At 36.9% G+C, this 24,110-nt stretch overlaps 1 protein-coding gene across 4 annotated transcripts in view; it reads left to right on the top strand.

Moving 5' to 3' along the window:
• RECK (reversion inducing cysteine rich protein with kazal motifs) overlaps positions 1-24,110 on the top strand; it is a 66,696-nt gene that overhangs the window by 29,551 nt on the left and 13,035 nt on the right. For all 4 annotated transcript variants that reach the window (XM_031677294.2, XM_031677295.2, XM_072959724.1 and 1 more), the window contains 9 exons: positions 2,349-2,382; positions 4,513-4,710; positions 8,006-8,273; positions 10,503-10,682; positions 15,834-16,046; positions 17,630-17,766; positions 20,098-20,238; positions 21,064-21,252; positions 22,771-22,893. In XM_031677294.2, the coding sequence (XP_031533154.1) occupies positions 2,349-2,382; positions 4,513-4,710; positions 8,006-8,273; positions 10,503-10,682; positions 15,834-16,046; positions 17,630-17,766; positions 20,098-20,238; positions 21,064-21,252; positions 22,771-22,893 (1,483 nt within the window). The remainder of the gene's footprint in view (positions 1-2,348; positions 2,383-4,512; positions 4,711-8,005; positions 8,274-10,502; positions 10,683-15,833; positions 16,047-17,629; positions 17,767-20,097; positions 20,239-21,063; positions 21,253-22,770; positions 22,894-24,110) is intronic.

Consider the following 24,110-nt stretch of genomic DNA (forward strand, 5'->3'; position numbering starts at 1 on the left):
GGATCTTTGTCCAGAAGTGACTAAAACATCCAAGATTCAAATCTGGTTTTGTTTGTTGTTTATAAGATTCATATGATCCATGTTTGTTTTGTTTTCAGCATCTTCATCTTTGGTGAGAATGGGAAAGGGAGCTAAAGGGGCCAGTAGTAGAAGGGCAGTGGACAGAAAAGTTTGAGACAAATGGAGAAATGTTAGAAGAGGTCACTGAAGTAGAAAAGAGAGTGGTTGGGTCAGAAAGTAAATCTGCAGAGCCAACTTCTGAACAAGAGTTTGGAGCAGCAGAGTCTACCTCCCAGATGGGTCCCTATGGCTCTTCCCCCTAAAAAGAAGGCCATTGTGGCATAAAGGATCACATAGTGTTCCCTTGACTTTGATTGCACTCTGTCTCTTAGTTTTTCTGCCAGGTTTGCCCACAGGTTACCTGCTCCCAACACTCAGTGGAAGGGCTTGTTGCAGTTCTCAAAAACCATTCAGAGTAGGGTAGGGAACTGATTAATGAAAGCAGCTGCCTGAGGAAAGTTTTTTTTTTTAAGGGAAATAATCATAACCTTAAGAAAATGATTTTTTTCCTTAATTTAAGATGCTGGTTTTAAAAATAGACTGTTAAAATAGATTACTGTAGGGACATAAATTCAGCCTTGCATTGCCTACATTCAGAATAATATCCCAAGTATTCTCACAGGGCAGTGTCATGGAGAGGACTGGCAGGGCAGGCTGGGTTCTAGCCCCGGCTCAGTCGTTTGCTTACTGTGTGCATCTGCCTCTCCAGCTGTATAGTGAAAGCTTTGGAGCTTGAAGATCTCTTGGGACACTGTCAACTCTAGTACTCTTACTTGTTCTTTGGGTCTCTGAGGTTGTAGTAGGTCTTTGCCTTGGTTACACTAATTTTTGTCTACTCTAGAATAAGGTGAGTGGGGTGGGGAGCTATTACATAGGTGTAGTATTGATGGCAGAAGGTCAAAAGAGGCTCCATATAAACCCAATTGAATGTAAACCCTCAGTTACCACCTGCTTTTGCCACTAGATGGCGATCAGACATTTGAAAGACTTAAGAACTGATTTTAGCTAAATCCACAAGATTGACTGTCCTAAGAATTGAAGAAACTATAAACCAGTGTTGTCTGTTACTCATTATGTGTATGTCTTAAGTCCTGTCAAACTAATCAGCAGTAGTTTAAGCAGTGAAAAGGTAGAGTTACCTAAGATTAAGACATACACATGAGTGACGACATTGGCTTATTCATACAGTAAAATAATATTTAGTGCAAAAAAAATGCAATACTGCTTCACACAGCTACATAGATGGGTCCTTAAAGCTAGGTTTTAAATGTCAGCAAAGGACCAGTAAAGCTAGTCCTTTAATAAGTCCAGATCACATAGCCAGCTTGGAAGCTGGATACAATTAAAAGCCAAAATCATCTCTTCATCAGTATAGGTACCCTTGATATGTATTTGCTTTTTATTTATGTCCATATTACTGATTTTAAGAATTCATTTTCTTCCAAGCGTGATTGATATTAATCATAGTTAACAAGTCATTTTTATCAAAATGGCTTTCTACAAGGAATTTTTTGTCTTGTTTTGCTTCTTTTTTTCCCTTACAATGACTTTAACACAGTGTGATAGTTTCTGAACAGTGACCTAAGAGATCTAGAAAAATTAATTCTAGTCTCAGGTTCTGCTTTTGACTTGCTCTGTGACCTGGGTCAGTCTCTCCCCTGCTGAGAAAAATAGTTTCTTTATTTGTAAAATGGTAGAGGGGTTCCCCAACTCTGGCCCCAGGATGGTTACTTAAGAATCATCTTTGAAGCCTTATTTAAAATTTAGATTTCTGTGCTTCATTCCCAGATTCTGAGTCTGTAGTCTAGGTAGGGCCTAGGAAGCCCAGGTAATTCTAGTGCATGGCCGTGTTTGAGAACAATTAGAGATAATCTCTAAGGTCCTTTCCACTCTAAAATGCAGTGGTTATATGAAACATTTCCCTAAGTGTCCTTTATTATATTATTCTCTGAAAACTTTTTTATGTACTGCAAGAAATGATTGAGATAACTACATTGTAAGTTCCCCCACCTATGCGCATTGGTACAGCTTTTCATAAACTTAGTTTGCTGTAATGTCAGTTTGTGGCTTGGGTATTAATCTTGATCCCCAATATGTGTTAGAAGATGGTTTCTCTTTTCACCAGGATACTATATCATAATTTCTTTGTTTTCAATCTTGGATTTAGAGAAGAATTAAGTAGTTTGATATCCTGATTTAAGATATCTGATATAACTATAAAGTGGAAGAAATTTAGAAATTCTTTGTGTTTGTTAATTTCTGTTTATTTGTTTTTCTTTAATTTACAGAATGCTCTTTTCAGTTGCATTAGCAGAAATGAAAGTAAGTATATTGTTGATTGTTATACAAGCAATCCAAAGAGCAAGACACAGTTTATAGAATATCTGACATTACAGCTTAGGCTGTTACTAAGCCATCTGAATGATTGTGCACAGCAGGATTCTGATAGACTCTCTTCTCTGATAGACTCTTTTCCTCTGATAGACTCTTTCCTGGGGAGTGTTGGAGCCATTCATGAATTCTAACAGTTCCCACGTCCTAATTGCAGTTTACAAAGCAGGTATTAGTGCTGCATGTGCTGTAGGAAGATTATACCCCCTTGGATAAACAGGATCACTTTCAGAAGTTGACCATGTAATGTGATGTAGCACTTGCTGAGCGCTGCCCCTCAATTCATTCAGCAGGCATTCATTGACGACTTGGTCTATGCAGGGCAGGTGCACATCTGTGGGAGATACAACCTGTACACAAAGAACTCTGGGACATAGTGGATATGGGTTAATGTTACTGATAAGGTGCTGGGAGAGTTCAGAGGAAGGAGGGGTGCTTAGCATCCTGCAGGCGAGCTTAGAGGTGACTTCATGGAGTTGGTAGCTTAGCTGAGAGCTGGGCCTTGAAGGATGTACACAATCTGAACAGTAGACATTGGAGAAAGGGTATTTCTGGTGAAGGGAATAGTGAGAGCAGTTAGAGATGAGAAGCAAAGAGTTCTTTAGGTTAGCTTGGCAGTGGGGTGTATTAAAGTGTAAGAAACATTCACTGTCTGCACTTTATCTTCTACCCTTTCTAATTGGGATTTAGTTCAAGATTTCCCGAATAGTCTTTGGCACGTAATCTTAGGTCCTCTCACACTGTGAGGAAGCCAGCCAAATGGGGAATGAGAAGCTAGGCATCCTTGCCTTACTCTGTCCCCAGCATCCCTTACCCCCAGACCCAGTTTATCCTTATTGAGGTTAACAGTGATAAATGTAGCCATTAATGATTGTTCTTTGTGATGAAAATGAACAATTCAGCAATGATCACAGTAAGTTTGGTAGTAATTTCAAGTCAAAAACTTAGGTGGAACAAAAGGTATAAAACAGTTTCCTTGTCCAGGAAACAGGCCTGTCCTGCTGTCAGTTTAATCCTAGTTTAGTTCATTTGTATGATTTTATCATTATTTTTTCTGAAAGTCACCTGAATTCCCTGCTTATTCCCTGATCTGGTGCAATCCACCAGAAACCTCCATAACCATTCCTAATAGTTATCAGAGATTTCCTACCTCCTTTTTTCTTAACCTTTTCCTGCCATACCTCTACCTTTTGGCTCCCTTCAGCCTCCCACAGACCCCTTAGCCTTTCCTGGGAGAGTCTCTTGCTCTTCTCATTATAAATTCCACATCTGCACCCCCAACCACACATCCAGCTCTTACCAGATACCCTAAATGGTCCCTCTTGACTTTTAAAAATGCGTAAATCCAGCATCATGCTTATTTCAAAAGGGGGTTTTACTTTTCAGTATTGAAACAGGTCATATCAGTTGTGAGGTGAGGACTATTTCAATTTAGGCACCGTCTTGGAGATTTTCAAACAGTATAGAACTTGAGGGATTTTGTTTTAAGATAGACAGTTATATAAGTTGTAAATTTATGAAATGATCATGAGATCTCTTAGTTTTTTCTGGTCCTACTTTATAAATGTGTGGTATTTGGGGTTTTGTTTTATTTTGATTGGTTTGATTTGTTTTGCTTTGCTTTGCTTTGTTTATGAATCTCCACAAATCTAACATGGAAAGAAGCTGTTCCAGTGGTTCTCAGCATGGGTGCCAATAGCATTTTGGGAGACAGTTCTGAATGTGTGAGACTGTACTGTATGTCGCAGAGCATTTAACAGCCCTGACCCCCATGCACTAAATATTAGCAGTTGTTCTCAAGTCATCATGAAAACCAGAACCACTTCCACATGCATCCATATTCTCTGAGGGCTGATGAATAATGACTTTCTTAGACCAGGGAGCACCTGAATGTCCCCGTGGCTATGCTCACAGTACTGCTGATTTTAAGAACTTGTGTTCTATGCCATGATTTTATTTCTCAAACTTAAAAAGTTACATATTGTTCCATTATTATTATGAAGATTTAATGTTAGCAAAAGCTGATTTCATTTCATTGTCATCTCCTTTTTTTCCCCCTAGTGGGCTCAGTTTGTTGCAGTTATGCAGGCCATCATACAAACTGCCGAGAATACTGTCAAGCCATTTTTCGAACAGACTCTTCTCCTGGTCCCTCTCAGATCAAAGCAGTGGAAAATTATTGTGCTTCTATTAGTCCACAGTTAATACACTGTGTAAACAATTATACCCAGTCTTATCCAATGAGGAACCCAACAGACAGTAAGTAAAAGGGACATATTCCTCTCATTTCAATCTTTGGTAAAGTAATTTGTAAAAAGGAAATAATTTCTTGAAAATATCTATAGTCTGGGTCATTTAGGAAACACCAGACTTTCTTTGGTCTTTAGATTTGGCAGATTGAACATTACTGTCACAGCTAAAAGATGCCAAAAAAGAAAGATTTGTCAAGGGTATGAGGAAACAATTATTCTCTATTCTGAAGTGGGAGAATTCATGGTATGGATATTTGGGGGAGGAAGTTGGGTTATGACCATGAGAATTTCAAATAATCATACCTTTTAATCTAGCAATTCCATTTCTCAGAATTTGTCCTTCAAGAAAACTCACAAATTTGCAAAAATACATCTATGCATATAGGGTATTTGCTACAACATTGCTGGTAATAGAGAAAAATTAGAAATAATCCAAACATCCATCAATATAGTATTCATTAAAATTGATTAAATAAATTATATATCTGTATAATAACATTATACAGCCAACATAAAGAAAAATGTATGTTAGATAAGTCAGTGAAGTTAGAACACTCCCTCACACCATACACAAAAATAAACTCAAAATGGTTTAAAGACTTAAATATAAGACATGACACCATGAAACTCCTAAGAGAGAACATAGGCAAAACATTCTCTGACAGAAATTGTAGCAATATTTTCTTAGACCAGTCTCCCAAGGCAAAAGAAATAAAAGCAGGAATAAACAAATGGGACCTAATCACACTTTTAAGCTTTTGCACAGCAAAGGAAACCGTAAACAAAGTGAAAAGACAACATACAGTCTGGGAGAAAATATTTGCAAATGATGGGACCAACAAGAGTTTAATTTCCAAAAAGTACAAACAGCTTATACAACTCAATATCAAAAAAAAAAAAAAAACAAACAAAAACCCAATCAAAAAATGGGCAGAAGATTTAAATAGACATTTCTCTAAAGAAGACATACAGATGGCCAACAGGCACATGAGAATATTCTCAATACTGCAAATTATTAGAGAAATGCAAATCAAAGCTTCAGTGAGTTATCACCACACACCAGTGAGAATGGCCATCATGAAAAAGTCTACAAATAAGAAATTCTGGAGAAGAAGTGGAGAAAAGGGAACCCTCCTATGCTGTTGGTGAGGAATGTACATTGGTGTAGCCACTGTGGGAAACAGTATAGAAGTTCCTTAAAAAACTAAAAGTAGACTTACCATATGATCCAGCAATCTTACTCCTGGGAGTATATCTGGAAAAGATGAAAACTCTAATTAGAAAAGATTCATGCACCTTAGTGTTCATAGCAGCACTGTTTATAATAGTGAAGACATAGAAGCAATCCAGGTATCCATCAACAGATGATTGGATAAAGAAGATGTGAGAGAGAGATATATATAGATATGTAGATATAGATACACATATACACACACACCGGAATATTACTCAGCCGTAAAAAAGAATAATGCCATCTGCAGCAACATGGTTGGACCTAGAGATTATCATACTCAGTGAATTAAGTCAGACAGATAAAGACAAATATCACATGATATTACTTTTTATGTGGAGTCTAAAAAGTAATACAAATGAATTTATTTATTAAACAGAAACAGAGTCACAGACAGAAAACAAACTTCATGGTTGCCAAAGGAGAGGGGCGCGGAAGGGTTAAATTAAGAGAATGGGATTAACAGATACGCACTACCATATAAAATAGATAAACAACAGGATTTACTGTATAGCACAGGGAACTATATTCAATATCTTGTAATAACATATAATGGAAAAGAATCAAAAAAACATATATTTAAATATAACTGAATCACTTTGCTGTACACCTGAAACTAACACAGTATTGTAAATCAACTATACTCCAATAAAAAAAGAAAGATGAATGTTTATAGAAGTCCAAAAGGTAATAAGCAAAAAAGCAAGTTGCAGAACTTGATGTATAGTAAGATACATTTTTAGTTATATACCTATTTGTTCCACGTAATATGTATCTGTAATGTTTGAATTTTACCAATGAACAGTTATTACTTTTATAATTTAAAAAAATCAATGTAAATGAAATCCTGATACTTTTTCAAAAATTGGGGTCTAACAAACCTGCACCTTATGAGGTCTTCAGAGTCTCAGATTTGTTTATCCTATAATCCATTTTCTTCATTGAGTGATGACCAAACGTTAAGGAACTGACTAATCAAGCAAACTAGCAAAAGACTTGTAAGACTTATAAGCCAGATGCCAATGTTTTGATTCACACTGGGATATTGAAATACTTGTTTTTGTAAACTCAAAAGCGAGTTCTGTGCCTTCTTTGGCCGGCTTCTAAAGCAGAACCCTAAGGCTTATGGCATTTTGTGGTTATGTGATGAAATCAGAGGGTAAAGCATTAGCCACAAATAGCCTTTATTCATTTTAAAGGCAGATCTGTCTTCACTGAGACTTAGGCTATACAGAGGCACTACTGAAGCAAAGTTGATAGATAGCAGCTCAAAAAAAGGCATAAAGATGTTTTAAAGGTGGAGGAACAACCATCTCAAATGTCTGCACAATACACAGGAAATCTGGAAAAGAAAGCTACAAACAGATATCCCTGAATAGGCTTCTTAAAAAGTCAACTACTTTTCTTCTTAAAAAGAAAACTACTTCAAAAAAGCCCTTTTGAACTCTGTTGTCTGATTGAAAGTGTTGTTTTACTTTCTGATTTTTTTGTAGAAAAAGGCAAAAGCAAACTGATATCTTGTCAGAGTTTGCTATTGTATTATTTAAATTATAACTTAGATTAATTAATTTGTACAGATTTATAAAAGTTTTATATCCCAGAATGTGATAAAATATGGTATTTATGGTTATTGCTATTAAATTAGTTAACTTTCTCATGTCAAGTACGTAATCCCTTTTTTTTTTTTTCGTAATCCCTTTTAGATGGTCGTTTCTAGCACAAAATAATTCCAGTTTGATCTACAGCCCCTTTTCCAGGAACATAAAATACCTTGCACGTTAGAACTTGTTAGGAGGAAGATGACCTTTAATCTGTGTAGGAATGGTGCTGGAGATCCCATGACTGGGGACAGTGGTGAATCTGGTAATACTCACCTAGTCCACCTTTAGCTTTTCACCTATTTGCTATACTGCAAAGTAATGGAGAGAGAATTTGGTAGGCTCTGTATACTGCAGGTATTGACCGATGACTCAGAGTAGTAACGGGTACCAATACACCACTAGGTTCTTCTGTCTGAGCAGTGCCTGACATAAAATGAGCTAATTAAGCCACTTATGTTCTGAAAATGTAGGTTTATATTGCTGTGACAGAGCTGAAGATCATGCTTGCCAAAATGCCTGCAAGAGAATTCTGATGTCTAAGAAAACAGAAATGGAGATTGTTGATGGCCTCATCGAGGGTTGTAAGACCCAACCTTTGCCTCAGGATCCGCTTTGGCAGTGTTTTCTTGAAAGCTCACAATCTGTTCACCCTGGAGTCACTCTACACCCTCCTCCCTCTACAGGCCTTGATGGCGCTAAATTGCATTGCTGTTCTAAAGCAAACACTTCAACATGTAGGTCAGTACCTCATTTTCCTTTATTAAAACCAGTAGAAAATAGCATTTTAATTAATTTTAAGTCTAGTAAATTGTGTGTTATATTCTTGCATTGTGTAGACTTAAGAGTTCAGAAGACATGTAAAATGACTATAACTCAATAAAAAAAAACAGTTTAGAAGACATAAAATCTCTCAATCTTTCATCCAGCAAATATTTATTGAGCATCATGTATATAGAGATTTTGTACATTGAGCTAAAAGCAGGGTGTTTTGGGGTGTGGAGGATTAGCACTGGCAGGCAATAAGTATTTAAAGATGATGCAGTATGGATTCTACCCTCGAGGTTATCATTAGGTAAGTTTACGATTTAGAAGATGTTTTGACCTGACACCTAAGGAATATTCATTTTGTTAAATTATGAAACTTTGAACTTAATCAACCTCTTGTACATATTAGTGAATAACCTGGGTTGGCACTTATACCCAAAGTTAGACAGCAGTGTACTGGCATTCATTTAGGTAATAACACTTAGGGATAAAAAACATAACAATACAAACATAGGATGGAAGAAACCCAATCTAGAGACAAGCATAAATGGAGATAAGGTAATGGTAGAACACAGGTGAAATAAAAGGTTGCTTTATTAGAGATATTTTGGGTGAAAAGCTACCACATATTACTAGAATATCCTGAAATGAATATGACATACAAAGAGTGAAACCATCTTTCCTGTGGTTTCTAAATTGGATAGACCTTTAGCAAAAAGTTGTCCCTAGAATAGTTTATCAAACTTTACCAAAGATATGAAGAATTTGGAAAATATCAAAGAAAGTTAACAGAAGGGCTAAAAACGAAGCTGGCCCTATAATTCAGGAAATTGGGTTGCTGACAGGAATTAATAAATGTACTGATGGGAGGGATGCTTAGTAATTCTTTAAATGCCCACAAAAGAGTTTATACCCTATATTCACTGAAGATTGGAATGGCTGTGTTGTCCCAGAAGAACTTTAGTAAGAAAAACTGCATCTCTTACCTTGATGTGAGGTTTTATGGTTTACTAATGCTTTCACTTTCATCTTGTTTCATCCTCATGAAACCTTACAAGATGATTGGTGTCATCTTATGACTGTGTTGAGTTGTATAATTCTTGTTTATATAAAGAAAACTAACTCAGATAGTAAACAGTCTCCAAGATCATGCAGAAAGTTAGGATGCTGGATGGATGTTGATCTCAACTTCCTCATACCCATGATGTGTAAGCTCCATTGAGAGCAGGGACCTTGTCTCTTTCATTCACCACTACATATCCAGTGCCTTGAACAGGGCCTTACACAAAATAGGGACTCAAACGTTGGTAGAGTGAATGAGCAAACTTATAAAAGTAAAGATACCCTCTTCATAGGGGTAATTATGAGAGTCAAATAAAATATGATAGGAGTGGAGAATTTTTATTTGTGACTTTGCGTATTTCGATAGTGTTAAAATTTTGTATTATGTGTTACTTTTTTACACTTGTATTACATTTATAAATTTTAAAAATTAAACTAATGAGTGTAATGTGTGAAAGCACTTTGGAAATAATACTGATATTATTTTAGCTATATACATGCACTTAAGTTTTGTAATCATCAAGTACTGAAATAAGATTACATACATACTACAATAATATATATAATACATAGCATATTGTATATGTTGCTATATGCAATAGCATGTAGCAGCTTTGGAATTCATAAAGCCTTTCCATGTAGGCTATCCTGGGATACTTTTTCAGGGAGAAACTAGTGAACTCTGTCTGTAATGCTTCCTAAAAGGAGTCTGAGGGCCATGTTACAATTTTGCCTCCTGTGATTGGAACAAAAATATAGTAGACTATATCTTTGTGGAGGCAAAACCCCATATGCTTTACCTTACTTTAAGTAAAGGTAAAAGAGAGATCAGAAATACAGAGGGGAATAATTGTGCCAAGAATAAGGATTACAAGTACTATAATTAAACATTAAATTTAGCAGTGAGCTTCCTAGCAACCGGGGCAAAAAGGATGGGTGATAAAAGAAAGCTAACTTTTTCTTAGAAAAGATTACTTTTTCTTGCTCTAAATTCTAGAAGTTAGATCTTAGTCTTGTTTTTTGTACTTTTTTTCTCGTTTATGTTCTAAAGCACAATTCATAGAGTTCAAGTTTTATGCAAATCAAATATGTATTCATTTGGCTCATCTGTATGTTTCTGCATTTGTGCTTTTGTTTCAGGGAACTGTGCACTAAACTGTATAGCATGAGCTGGGGTAATACACAGAGCTGGCAAGAGTTCGATCGCTTTTGTGAATATAATCCAGTGGAAGTGTCCATGTTGACCTGTTTGGCAGATGTTCGGGAACCTTGCCAGTTGGGCTGTAGAAACCTTACTTACTGTACTAATTTTAACAACAGGTAGGAGCAAATTACTGTACATGGAATGAAAGTATTTCATCATTATTTACAATGTTGTTAAATAAGTGAAAAGATTCTTTTACTCTAATTTTGCTCCTGCTAAGTTAAATGGAAATAGTATTTCTCTATGGTTTCATCTTTAAATACTTTATTTCATCTGGTAAATCACCCCTGGGAGAGGAAGCACTATAACAAAGTCCCTTCTAATCTAGAGATACTTCAAGCTTCTAAGGTTCAAAGAATCTCCTCTGCCTTCAGTCTTCCTTTCTCCCCACCACCTCCTTTCTGCTGCACCACCGGTGGAAATAATTCATTGCAGAATAGAGCACTGTGAACAATGTGCTCATCCAAATGCCCTCTTGTGGACAGTTTGCATTGAAGGACCTTCAGACTGGTTGAGTTTCCCACTCAGTGAATCCACTATTTCATACAAAAACTTTCTTTACAGAAGCAATTTGAATAGGTTTTCCTGACATATCAATTATGATAAGAAAAATAAGGACTAAGAACTGAATTGATAGCTGAAGAAGCAGTGAAGAAAATAGAAAAAGAGTGTCTAGAAGCATAGAATGCCATATCTGAGAAACCAGAGAGGGAGAGTTTCTAAAGAAAGAGGGACCAGCTGGTTTTGTAAGCTGCAGCCCAGAGATTAAGAGGGCAAAAAGGAAGAGAATCGTTCAGTTGGACCAGAAGAAAGTTCAGAGCATGTTCACCTCAAACTATCACACATCCCATCATCTTAAAAGTATTCAGATTATTATTTTGAGTAAGAAAATTGAGATATCCTTACAACTGGTGATAGAGTGTTAGCCAATAAGGACCTGGCTTAGAGGTTGAGCAAATTTGAATTCTATGAAATGTTTGAAGTTAAATTTGGACACAAAGTTCTGGCTTCTGGTAATGGTGAAACAGTTTGCATCAAACCAATAGTCCTGTCAATATTAATTATGAATGCTACATGAAATATAAAAACATGATTATTCTGAAGGCATTTGAGAGTGACCAAAAGAAAGAGGAGCTACATCTCATGAAAGAAAGCACATGGAGTAAGGGCCACATTTACCCAGTCTTTCCTTCATGGGCACTCTCAGTCCCCTGACATGACATGAATAATTCAAGCAAAAAGCAGCAGTCCTAGGCTGAGGAATTAAGAGATCAGAGTTTGGGGCAGCCAGAGTGCCTGGATGTGGCAGTGGAAAATCCCAGAAAGGAGGGACCCACAAAAGGAGATGCCCCAGAATCTTCATACAAACTCCCCTTAAATCCTTGAATTTAACAGTCACAGGTGACAAGGTTAACATACAAAAGCCAGTGGTATTCCTGTATAGTAGCAACAATTAGAAAATGAAATTTATTAAAAAATGTTACATGATTGCATCAAAACATGAAATGCTTAGAGATAAATCTAACAAAAAATAGATAAGAACTCTACACTAAAAACTGGAAAACTTTGCAGAGAGAAATTAAAGACAGCATATAAATGTAGAGAAGTACCATGTTCATGGATTTGAAGACTCAATATTGTTAAGATGTTAATTCTCCTGAAACTGATCTCTAGATTCAGTGCAATCTCAGTCAAAATCCCAACAGACTTCCTTTTAAAATATAAAGTTCCAGGCTAATTTTAAAATTTATATGAAAATACTAAGGACCTGGAATAGCTAAAACAATTTTTTTAAAAAAAGAATAATTTTGGAGAACTTAACAGCACCTGATTTCAAGAGTTATTATAAAGCAACAGAAAATAAAAACAATGTAATACTGGTGTAAGCTTAAAGAAATAGATCAATGACGAAATAGAGAGGCAAGAATAGACCCACACTCATAAATTGATTTTTAACAAAGGCCACAAAGCAATTCAATACAAAAAGAAAGGTCTTTTTTTAACAAATGATGCTGACAATTGAATATCTGTATGAAAAAAAAAAAAGAACCTCAACTTCTGTCTCACACCATACACAAAAATTAATTCAAAATGGGTCATAGAACTCAGCATAAAAGCTAAAAATAAAAGCTTCTAGAAAGAAACAAAATAGACTATCTTGACAACCTTGGTATAGGCAGAGGTTTAGGCAGGACACAAAATGCATAAAACAAAAAATTAATGAAGTAGAATTCAGTAGCAAACGTTTTTGTTCACCAAAAGACACTGTTTAAGATTTGAAAAGATAAGCCACAGTCTGAGGAAAAATATTCAATATATCACACGTGCACACACAAGTATTTGAAAAAGGACTTGTATCCAGAATATATAAATAACTCTTACAACCTCATAATAAAAAGTCAAACAACCCAATTAAAAAGAGGGCAAAAAACTTTCAAGGACCCTTCAGCAAAGAAGACATCATAATATCCGCTTTAGTTTATGAAAAAGTTCATTACCATTCGTCATGCAAAATGCAAATTAAAACCCCAATGAAATGGCTCCTCACACCAAATAGCTAAAATTTAAAGACAGACAAGCATCTGAAGCAAGTGGAACTCTCATACTTGCTGCTGGGAGTATAAGATGGTTTAAGCCCTTTGTAGTTTTCTTGCAGTTTCTTAAAAAGTTAGCTCTAAGACCCAGCAATTCCATTCTGAAGCATTTACCCAAGAGACATGAAAATATATGTCCCCCAAAAGATTTATATAGCAGCCTTATTCACAAGAACCCCAAATCGGGGGGAAAATAAAGAAGACACCCATCAAACAAACAAACAAAAACAAAGCGTAAATACAGGACAGAAATAGACTCACAGACAGAGAATACAGACTTGTGGTTACCAGGGGGGTAGAGGGTGGGAAGGGATAGACTGGGATTTCAAAATTGTAGAATAGATAAACAAGATTACACTGTATAGCACAGGGAAATATACACAAAATGTTATGATAACTCACAGAGAAAAAAATGTGACAATGAATGTGTAATGTCCATGAATGACTGAAAAATTGTGCTGAACACTGGAATTTGACACAACATTGTAAAATGATTATAAATCAATAAAAAATGTTAAAAAAAAAATAAGACACCCATCAAGAAGGGAATGAAAAAACATTGTGGTATACCCAAACAATGGACCAGACCCAGCAAGAAAAAAAAAGCCCACCTACTGATAAACCCCAAAACGTGGGTGAATCTTAATGTTGAATGAAAAAAGCCTGACACAAAAATACATTCTTTATAACTCCACATATATGGGTTCAGGAATAGACAAAAGTAATCATTCAGGGTTAAGATCAGAACGTCATTGCCTCTGGTGGAAGGGGGAATTAACTGTATAAGGGAATTTCATAGAATGATGGAAATGTTCTATATCTTTTGGGGGGTTTTGATTACATAGATGAATACAATTTTCAAAATGTATTGAACTGAACTCTTAAGATCTACATCTTATATTGTATGTAAATTATGCCCCAGTAAGATGATTTCAAATAAATAAATTTTTCAAATTAAAAGAGAATTGTTCATCAAAAGACACCATTAAGAAAATGAAAACGCAAACCACAAACTGGCAGAAAATGTTTGTAATACGTTTATCTGATGAAGGACTTTTTGTCCAGGATGTATAAAGAATTCTTACAACTCAGTAGTAAAAAGACAACTTAAAAAAAAAAAATCAAAAGGCTGGAAAGACACTTCACAAAAGAAGATCTGCAAATGGTCAATGAGTGCATGAAAAAGTCCAACATGATTAGTCATCAGCAAAATGCAAATTAAACCAATCAGCTACCACGACACACTAACAGAAGGATTACAGCTAAAAAGACTGACAAGCATGAAAAATAACCGAAACTTTCATACTTTGCTGGTGAGTGTAAAATGGTATAACCACTTTGGAGAACAGTTTGGCAGTTTCTTCGAAAGTTTTGACCCAGCAATGCCATTCATAGCCATGAAAAGAGACATGAAAACTAGAAAAACTAGAAACAACTTTAATATCTATCAACAGGTGAATGAATAAACTAGCACTTCTTAAACTGTGGTCTGTGGACCCCCCCAAACCCCATGAGATCAAAACTAATGATAATACTAGGATGTTATTTGGCTTTTTCACTCATATTCCACAAAAAGGAATAGTGAAGTTTTCCAGTTGCCTTAAGGTGTGATATAGCAACAGACTGAATGCAGGAGCAGATGTGAAAATGCAGCTGTCTTCTATTAAGCCAGACATTAAAGAGATTTCAAAACTGTAAACCCGACCTACCCTTCTCACTAATTTTTCTTTTGTTTTGGAAAATACATTTTTCATTAAAATATTGTTTATATTAACATGTAATAATGGGTTTATTGTCATTTTAAATGAATTAATAGATTTTTTAAAACCTCAGTTTTGATCTGTAGTGTGATGAGTATTAGTGGATATAACCCACATAAACAAAAGCTTTTTGAGAACCCAATAATTTCAAGAGTGTAACTGGGTCCTGAGATCAAAAAGTTTGAGAACTTCTGGGATAAACTGTGGTACATTTATTAATGTAATACTAGTCAACAATAAAGAGCAAACAATTTATATGCACAACAACATGAGGAAATCTCAAGAAGAGATTAGCCGAAGATACCAGACTCAAAGAGTACATACAGTATGATTCCATTTATATGAAGTTCTAGAAGAGGCAGAATTAACCTATGATGGTCTGAGTATGAATGGTGGTGGCCTCTGGGGTACGGTCAGCAGGGAAGGCATGGACGGGACAGGGATATGAGGGAACTTTCTGACATGATGCAAATGCTCTAATTGATTTGGATGTGCCTATGTGAATGCACACATTTGTCAAACTAACCACAAAATCTGTACATTCTATTTTTGTAAATTATACCCCAATTTTTAAAACTTGGATTTAATTCTTTTGTGAAATGAAAGAAATGGTAATGGGTAGAGATAATCGTCCTGTCCACAGCGTTTTTAAAGTTTTTAACTGCGTCACAAAAATCCGTATTAAAAAGAAAAATTTCAATCAGATCTTAATGCCAGTGTCTACATTGAATCCTCCTACATTCAAAGCTGACAGTCTTTGATGGGTTGTACATACTTTAAAAAAAAATCAGATTTTCCTGATGCCTTAGCATATTGGGATCTCACACATTGCTTCTCTCTATAAAGTAATTGCCTTTTTTTTTTTTTTTTAAGTAATTGCCTCTTGATTCCTTCTGGCCTTTTTTCTCTTCAGGCCAACAGAACTTTTCAGGAGTTGCAATGCTCAGTCAGATCAAGGAGCCATGAATGATATGAAGCTGTGGGAGAAAGGAAGCATAAAGATGCCATTTATCAACATACCTGTTCTTGACATTAAAAAGTGCCAGCCAGAAATGTGGAAAGCGATAGCTTGTTCACTGCAGATTAAACCTTGTCACAGTAAATCCCGGGGAAGTATCATTTGCAAGTAAGTTTCTTTCATCATAATGACCCTCCAGTTTTGGTTCAGACCCTCCATGATCTCTACCCACAGCCTATTTCTAGAGTTTTCTCTCCACCACTTCCCTTTGCCCATCTCCCCCACTTGTCAAATACTTCCCCACTTTTCCTCCTCTGCTTAAAGTACTCTTCCCCCTTCTCCACTTGCTCACTGCCTGTCCTTCTGAGCTCCTCTCAAACACCAGTCATTCCTATGGGATCTTCCCAGATTTCTCCAACTGATAGTACTTTATCCTTATTACAAATTTCTGCAGACCTTAATTTATACTTCTCATATGGAACTTAATTCAAGAAGCATTGAGTATCTTCAGTGCACAGTTCTATTTTGTACATTTTAATATGTGTACTTATATTCTGTAATACTTTGTTCTCCTCGAGGAGTTTATTCTTCTTTGTGCGTGTTTTTTCTTGTCTCCTCTTTCCTCTTTTTCTCCTCTTCAGGGATTAGCAAAATCCTAACACACAATACCTATTCTCAAAGATGTTTGATGAGTGGACTTAGTGAATATAGTCATTAAGGCGTATTCCTAGTAAACATTTTGTGGATAGTTTGCTTAAGATTTAGGATAAAGTAAAATCAAAGCTGCTATGGTGCTATGGTATGGAACCAAAAGCATTAACTGCATGGTAATCTATGTCAACTGCTCTTCAAGTGTCTTTTTTTCCAAAAAGATTTTCCAAAACCAAGTTAATATCCGGCCCCTAAGTTGCTAGTGTGTGGCTCAGTGCTGCTGGATGCTTGATGATTGCAGATGGTTTCAACCTTGAACAGGGTCCAGATCTATTCTCTGCGTTACTTGGGGGTAACCTGAGTAGGGGAGAGATGAGGGGTAACTGTTGGGTGACAAGAAACAGGCTACAAATGGGAAATTTATAGACTCTAAGCACAAAATTTTATAAGGGTCAAATTCCTACTGAAGACAGAAAATTTTCAAGAAGTGGATTTTCCAGTTGTTATAGCCCAAACACCTTAATGTTGATAACTAAACAAATATTTCATTTTATTTTGGGGGGGGTTGTAATTAGATTTATTTATTTATTTATTTTTAATGAAGGTACTTTATGCATGCTAAGTACAACTCTACCACAAAGCTATACCTCCCCTGCCTTCTTAAACAGATATTTTAAAAGAAAGAGGAAGGATGGGAGGGAGGGAAGTAGGAAGGAGCAAGCATGCATAAGGTCCTGAGAGAAAAGATGTATGATTTTACAAAGAGGGAATCAGACTAGCCTAGGTTAACTTCCTTTCAAAGCCAGTGAAAAGCCACGTTGATGGTAGTAACAGTAAGTATGAGTGCAGAATTTGAGCATGGCCTTTGATCTCAGGTCAGAGAAACTTAGAGATGCTTTGATAGTGCAATACCTTACTTATTCTCAACCTCAGTTCTGCTCTCACTCCTGTTCTTTTGTCTTACATACACCAAACAAAGTGTGAAACATTGAGTCATGAAAACTCACCATCTGGAAAGCTTCAGAAACAGAATTGATATTGTCTAGAAAACATGAAAATGTTCCCTGAATACTAAATTTGTGTGTATTTTCCTTTTCAAGATCAGATTGTGTGGAGATTCTCAAGAAATGTGGGGACCAGAACAAATTCCCTGAAGACCACACAGCTGAAAGTATTTGCGAGCTTCTGTCACCTACAGATGACCTGGAGAATTGTATACCTTTGGATACATACCTCAGTAAGTACTTTGCTGTATTTGTGGGGATTTGTTTTTTGTTTTTTGGGTTTTTTTTAATAATTTCAAAAGCTTCTTCCTTCTGTCTCTGCCCTTGATGTTTGCTCTGGATGAGCATTTTTCTGTTGAGAACATGTGGTTTAATGATACTATCTCAATTGCAGGCTCTTACCTTTCTTGTGTGGCCTTTTTGGTCCAGGAGAGCATTTCATCTTAAACTATGTACACAGAAGCAATTATCATATCAGTCTGAGGAGGTAGTGAACTGTTGTCAATCAGGAATTCTAAGTGGTGAATCAGGGACCGGCTACTCAGATAACCAGCTCTGTATCATTGCTATCATTGCTGTCTCCATGCCTTGATTTGACCAAGAAGGGGAATTTCCCCTCGGGAGTCTTCAGATTTTTGTCAGTAGAATATCAGTGGACCTGAGCCAGGTCCTGGCTTTGGATTTTCCCACCAAGTAAGGAGTAAGGAATGATGGTCTGGGTTAGTACATGAAAATGGGACTTTTCTCTGTGCCAAATACTTCTGCCAAGAGCAAGAAAAACAAGTTGGTATCTTTTTGAGGGATTCTGGAGCTAAGCTTTGTGGTAGGAGGTGACTGGTAGAAACCAGGGATTAACAAGTAGGACTCATAACACTCCTTATAGTTATGTTAAGGGAAGTGTTTAGGCAACCACCAGGGGACACTAGTGCCATGAGCTGGCTGGAAGGGCTGTGAATTCAGCTATTAGCTTTATTTTCCTGTGTTAAATGGAAGCCCGGAAATAAATAGTCCAGGGCTGTTACAGTGGCTCAATCATCAGGGATCCGCACTCCTTTTTCTTTCTCCACCATCCTTATTGCCTGGCCTTCATCATCAAGGTTACTTCATATACTTTATCACAATAGGACTGCTATAATTCTAGCCGCCATATCCTAGTGTAAGGGAAAACCACCCCTAATTATAAGGGAAACTGGGAAAGATTTTTTTTATCTGTGGGCCCATTACCATCCTAAGTAAAATTGGGGTTTTGGTAGTAAGCACGAGGAAAAGAGTGGGTGCTAGACTTACAGCTAGTAATATCTGCTGTATTTTCCCAAGACCAACAAACTATGTCCCTTAGCTTTTGTGACCAGTACAGCAAAAGAGAGCGAGCATTAGACTAGAATCATGGGCCTCTGTGACTTTAAGCAGATCACTTCTTTGAGACTCAGCTTCCCTATTTTTAATGATTGGGGCAGATGAGATAAACTCCCAAGAGCCCGCTACCTCTCCTAGCCTTAGAGTCTGAATCTGGCCTGAAATCAGGTAGGCAAAATGTATTCACACTCCTAGACTCTATTAGAGCAGTCAAATATGTGTGTAGAAGGAAACTATTTCAATAGGAGTACACTTAAAGAAATGCCTTTGTTTAAATTTCAATACTCTCTTTAAATATCACATATATAGTCAACCCTCCATATCCACAGGTTCTGCATTTACAGGTTGAAAATATTTGGGAAAAAGAATTCCAGAAAGTTCCAAAAAGCAAAACTTGAATTTGTTGTATACTGGCAACTATTTACATAGCATTTACATTGTATTTATAACTATTTACATGGTGTTTACATTGTATTAGGTATTATAAGTAATCTAGAGATGATTTAAAGTATACAGGGGAGTGTGGGTAGGTTATATGCAAATACTGTGCCATTTTGTGTAAAGAACTTGAGCATCCTCTGATTTTGGTATCCAGGGGGGTCCTGGAACCAATCCCCCACAGATGCTGAGGGGTGACTGTACTTTATATAAAATGAGACTTTTTCTTGGTCATTATTTAACAAGTTGATAAATATAATTATGGTGTAGTGTCCATCTTACCATAATAAATTACTATCATTTATGGTGAAATGTGCTGAATTATCACTCTTAGGCATAAGCACCTATTTGACCACCTTATTCAAAATATACCTGTTTACTTTCCATCTCATTATGCTACTTATTATTTATCATTATCTGACTTTTTATTTATATGCACACAGACACAGTGTCTATTTATTGTCTATTTCCTGATGAGAATATAAATTCTATGTAAGAGATTTGTCTGTTTTATTCACTATTGTATCTTCAGTAACTAGAACCTTGCCAGGCATATTGTAGCACCCAATAAGTAAACAAATTAATGAATGTATGTTTAATGCTAAATGCATGGATGATCAGGGAATCTGAGTATTTTAATAGCTTACTAGAATCAAGCCTTGCTTTACACTCAAGAGCTGTCCATTTTTTCCAGATGTCATTAATTCAGACAGTTTACAGACCTGTTACTCTTTTGGGTTGCTTAAACTAATCTGCTTTTGGCTTTTCAGGGCCAAGTACTTTAGGTAGCATTGTAGAAGAGGTGACTCATCCCTGTAACCCAAATCCTTGCCCCGCTAATGAGCTCTGTGAGGTAAACCGGAAAGGGTGTCCGTCTGGTGATCCCTGCCTTCCATACTCTTGTGTTCAAGGTAAGAGTTAGACAGGTGGGGTGTAGGGTGGGTGTGGATATGTGCCATGTGCCACTGCTCTTTCTTTATAGGAGTTATCTTTGGAATGAGATAACAGGGGCTTTATTTTCTAAAGTACGTTTTTCTGTAATGTTTGAGGTTTTTCCAATAAACATGTATTATTTATATAAGCAGGAAATAGACAAGTGTAATTTTCAGTAGTCATTTATATTGTTAGCTAATATCAATCCAAAACCAGACTCTCATAATGAGATATAGGGTTCTTGACAACAAAAGGAAAAAGAACCCTAAAAGGAAATAGTTGTGGCAACATTTTGCTTCCTATGATCTATTTCCCAATTGAAAATGTTCCTTTATCTTGTTAGAATCAACATTTTTAAACATGTATGAAGTAAAAAGAAACAAAAGATTCAATTAAATAAGCATGTTGTCTTAAAGGATTGTTTATATTTGTGTAATACTGTAACATAACAGGTATAGCATCATAATTAACTGTCAGTTTCCATACTCCACTTAAAAAATATCTGTGATTTGAAAATATATTTGATATGCCGAATATCTTAAACAGCACTTTTGTACAGAACTATAGCCAACTTGAGGGTATAGGTCCTTTAATCACCACCATCTCACAGAACATGGAATTTTTATTTGAGAAAATATGTTTTTGACCAGTGAACCAAAAGAGTTCCTTAGTTTAGTGAAAATTCTGTTGCTAATCTTCTGAAGCCACACAGTGCCTGTAAGACTTTTGCGAAGTGTATCTCACATCGTAAAACAATATCAGAGAACAGTACCATCTCTCTCAGCTAACTTTTGTTTATACAGGTTGCAAATTAGGGGAAGCCTCTGATTTCATTGTCCGTCAAGGGACACTAATCCAGGTGCCATCATCTGCTGGGGAAGTTGGCTGTTATAAAATTTGCTCATGTGGACAAAGTGGACTCTTAGAGAACTGCATAGAGATGCACTGTATAGACCTTCAGAAGTCTTGTATTGTTGGAGGAAAAAGAAAAAGTGAGTCAGGACCTGTATTTATTTGGTTTTTGTTTTTAACATGAGATGAGTTATCTTAATTTGTAGGGAGAACATTGGATGGATTCTCACCAGAGAGTGAAGTCTACAAAGCAGATACTCCAGGGCAGTATTTTTCAAACTATGCTGTATAGAACGCAAGGACTTCTAAGGAACCCTTTTAGAAGCCTCATCAAGAAGGGACTAATAGCTAATAGTAACTAACACTGAACTCCTAACTGTGTGTCAAGCGCTATGCTAAGTCCTGGCCTGTGTTATCTCATTAAACCCTCCTGGTTGCTCTCTGGCACATGTACTATTGTAGGGAAGCTGATGCACAGAGAGGTCACACAGCTGGTAAGTGACCAAAGCATAATTCAGTCCTGGCCTCTTTGACTCCAAAGCCCTTGCCCTCCATAAGCAAGGACACAGGTCTGCTCCTCCCCACCCCTTCCTCAACAGTGTCCCCCTCCCTGTGCCCCTTTACCAGAAGTAGAACTCAGAGTCTGATGTCGTGGAAAGCACACTGGGGATGGGAACTACACTATTGATTAGAGGTTAGGCAAGAGCACATTAAAGGTAACACTCCTTGATCACCTTCTCCAAAAGTCTGAGGGTCTTGTTTTTTTCACTGATTCCTTTGCCATCTTTTGCTTATAGCCTACTAACTGTTCATATCAATATAGGACCTCGAAATTTGTGGAAAAATGCCACTTTTGCAAATGTGTTCCCCCACACCTGCTCAGTTACCTTTACCTCCATGTCCATCCCCCTACCCATCAACCAGAGTAGTTCAATTTTAATATGCCTCTTATTTTATTCTTCTGTGTGAGATTTAATTTTAAGAAGAGTGCTCTTGCCTAGAAAGAGCTTGTAAATTTCTGCCTAGACTAGCAAGTCGAGTATTCATCGCTTAGTCCATATCCTCCTTAGCTAAAACGTAAGGTGGGTACCTTGTATCATAGAAAACATCTGAAGATAAACAAATTCATTCCTTCCAAAAACTTTCACTGAATAAATGCCCATTCTATACAAAAGAACACATTAGTGCCTTGTGGAGCTGAAACTGGAATGAGGGATTGAGGTTATGCTTTGCATGATAAGATGGGAGACAATTTGAACCACAAAAGGAGCAGACCAAATGTATGTACTTCAGGGAGCTAGTCATTCCTGCCAGCGCATCAGGAGAGTCTTCGATCCAAAGATGTCATCAGGGCTGGTCCCAGAAAAGTGAGGGAAGTTCCAGAAGGAGGAGAGGAACATTTGAGGCAAACGGGGCAGCCAGAAACATTCTCAGAGAATAAGGAGCAGTCTAGTGAGACCAGCACATCAGGGGCTTGGAGGGATATGCTGGGAAGTAAATATGAAAATATAAATATTATAAATTTAACTCTCTGTATATTCAGAAGCCATCTTTCGAGAATTTCTATTTGAAAACTTCTTAAACTATTAAATTTTTAATTTATGATCTATTTGTAAATGCATGATAATAGATCAACATTTTAATTCTCTTTTTCTCAGGTCATGGGACATCCTTTAATATCGACTGCAATATCTGTTCTTGTTTTGCTGGCAATTTGGTATGTTCTACTCGGCTGTGCCTCAGTGAGCACAGTTCAGAAGATGACCGTCGTACCTTCACAGGTAACCATGGTCACCCAGAAGCTGTCTTCAGTGGGCCATCATCCCTTTGTACCCATTTTTCCTTCAAAGCAGCCTCTCTGATCTTGCCTTAACTGCAAACATACATAGTAAAAAGAAACAAATACATGAGCTGAGAGCAAGGTATTTTCCTCTCTGGATCTGTTTCCTCCTCTATGAATTAAAGGCATTAAATGATTTCTTCTGGAATTCCATGAGTCAGTAAGAATAGGTCAGTGATTGGGATGCTTTTAGTTAAACAGAATTTTTCTCCCTGCTAAAATACCCGTTTACCCGCCCTACCATTATGGTCTAAAGTATCCATGTATTCTCTTAAGTTTGCTTCTGTTCTAATGTTTTTCTTACCACCTTCTTCCTTGACCTACCTTATTAGCTTACTGGTTCTTATAGGTAGACACCTGTATAAACAAAGCTATACGTAGAAAAAGTAAAGAATGTTTCTTCCAATTTAGTATATAAATTCTAGTCTGGCTTGGGAGATTTCTGGAATGTTAAAGGGTAATAAGAAAGGCAAGACAAAGACAAAGTTTGTAAGCTTCTTACATAGATTCCTTCCACTTGCATCTCCTTAATAAGGAGAGGAAAAGCAGGAAGCTAACGCGGGAAGTTACTGTAATGTGAAACTTAAGAATGTTTATAATCAGTCAAGAATACTACTTTCCTAACTCTCCTGTGCTTTATGCTGCTGGTGTGCTCACACCAGCTACAGCAGGTGAAAAGCTAATGAGATGGAATGCTCTTGTCTTGTGACGAGGCTACAGTTGTTAAGAGCAACAGTACAGTTGCTGGTATTTATTGGTATCTGCTTTTTCTCAGACCTGAAATACCTTTGGTTCTGGGCAAAGAGGAACCAGGTAGCTGCCCTTATCCCAGTTCTTGCTGCTGCTGCAGCAACTTGATTCTCCTTCCGTGGAGTCAGGTAGGAGAACAGAATAGGGATTTACCAACCTTGTATCTCCAGCCCACTGGAAATAAAAAGCAGATCAGAAATAAGAAGTGAATGGCAGGCTGATCGGGAAGTGGAGGCAGGACTAGCTCCACCCAGCCCGGCCTCTGTCCACCTCAGTGAGCAGCCTCTGTTGCTTTATTGTTTTGTTGTTGTGCTTTATTTTTCTGCCTTGTCTGCTCTGCTCTGATGAGGACAATTCACTCTGCTTAGAGAAATCATTAAACCATGTAGAGATGAAAAGTTAACCAAA

The sequence above is a fragment of the Vicugna pacos genome, chromosome 4 (genome assembly GCF_048564905.1).
Source record: "Vicugna pacos chromosome 4, VicPac4, whole genome shotgun sequence".
Lineage (NCBI taxonomy): Eukaryota > Metazoa > Chordata > Mammalia > Artiodactyla > Camelidae > Vicugna > Vicugna pacos.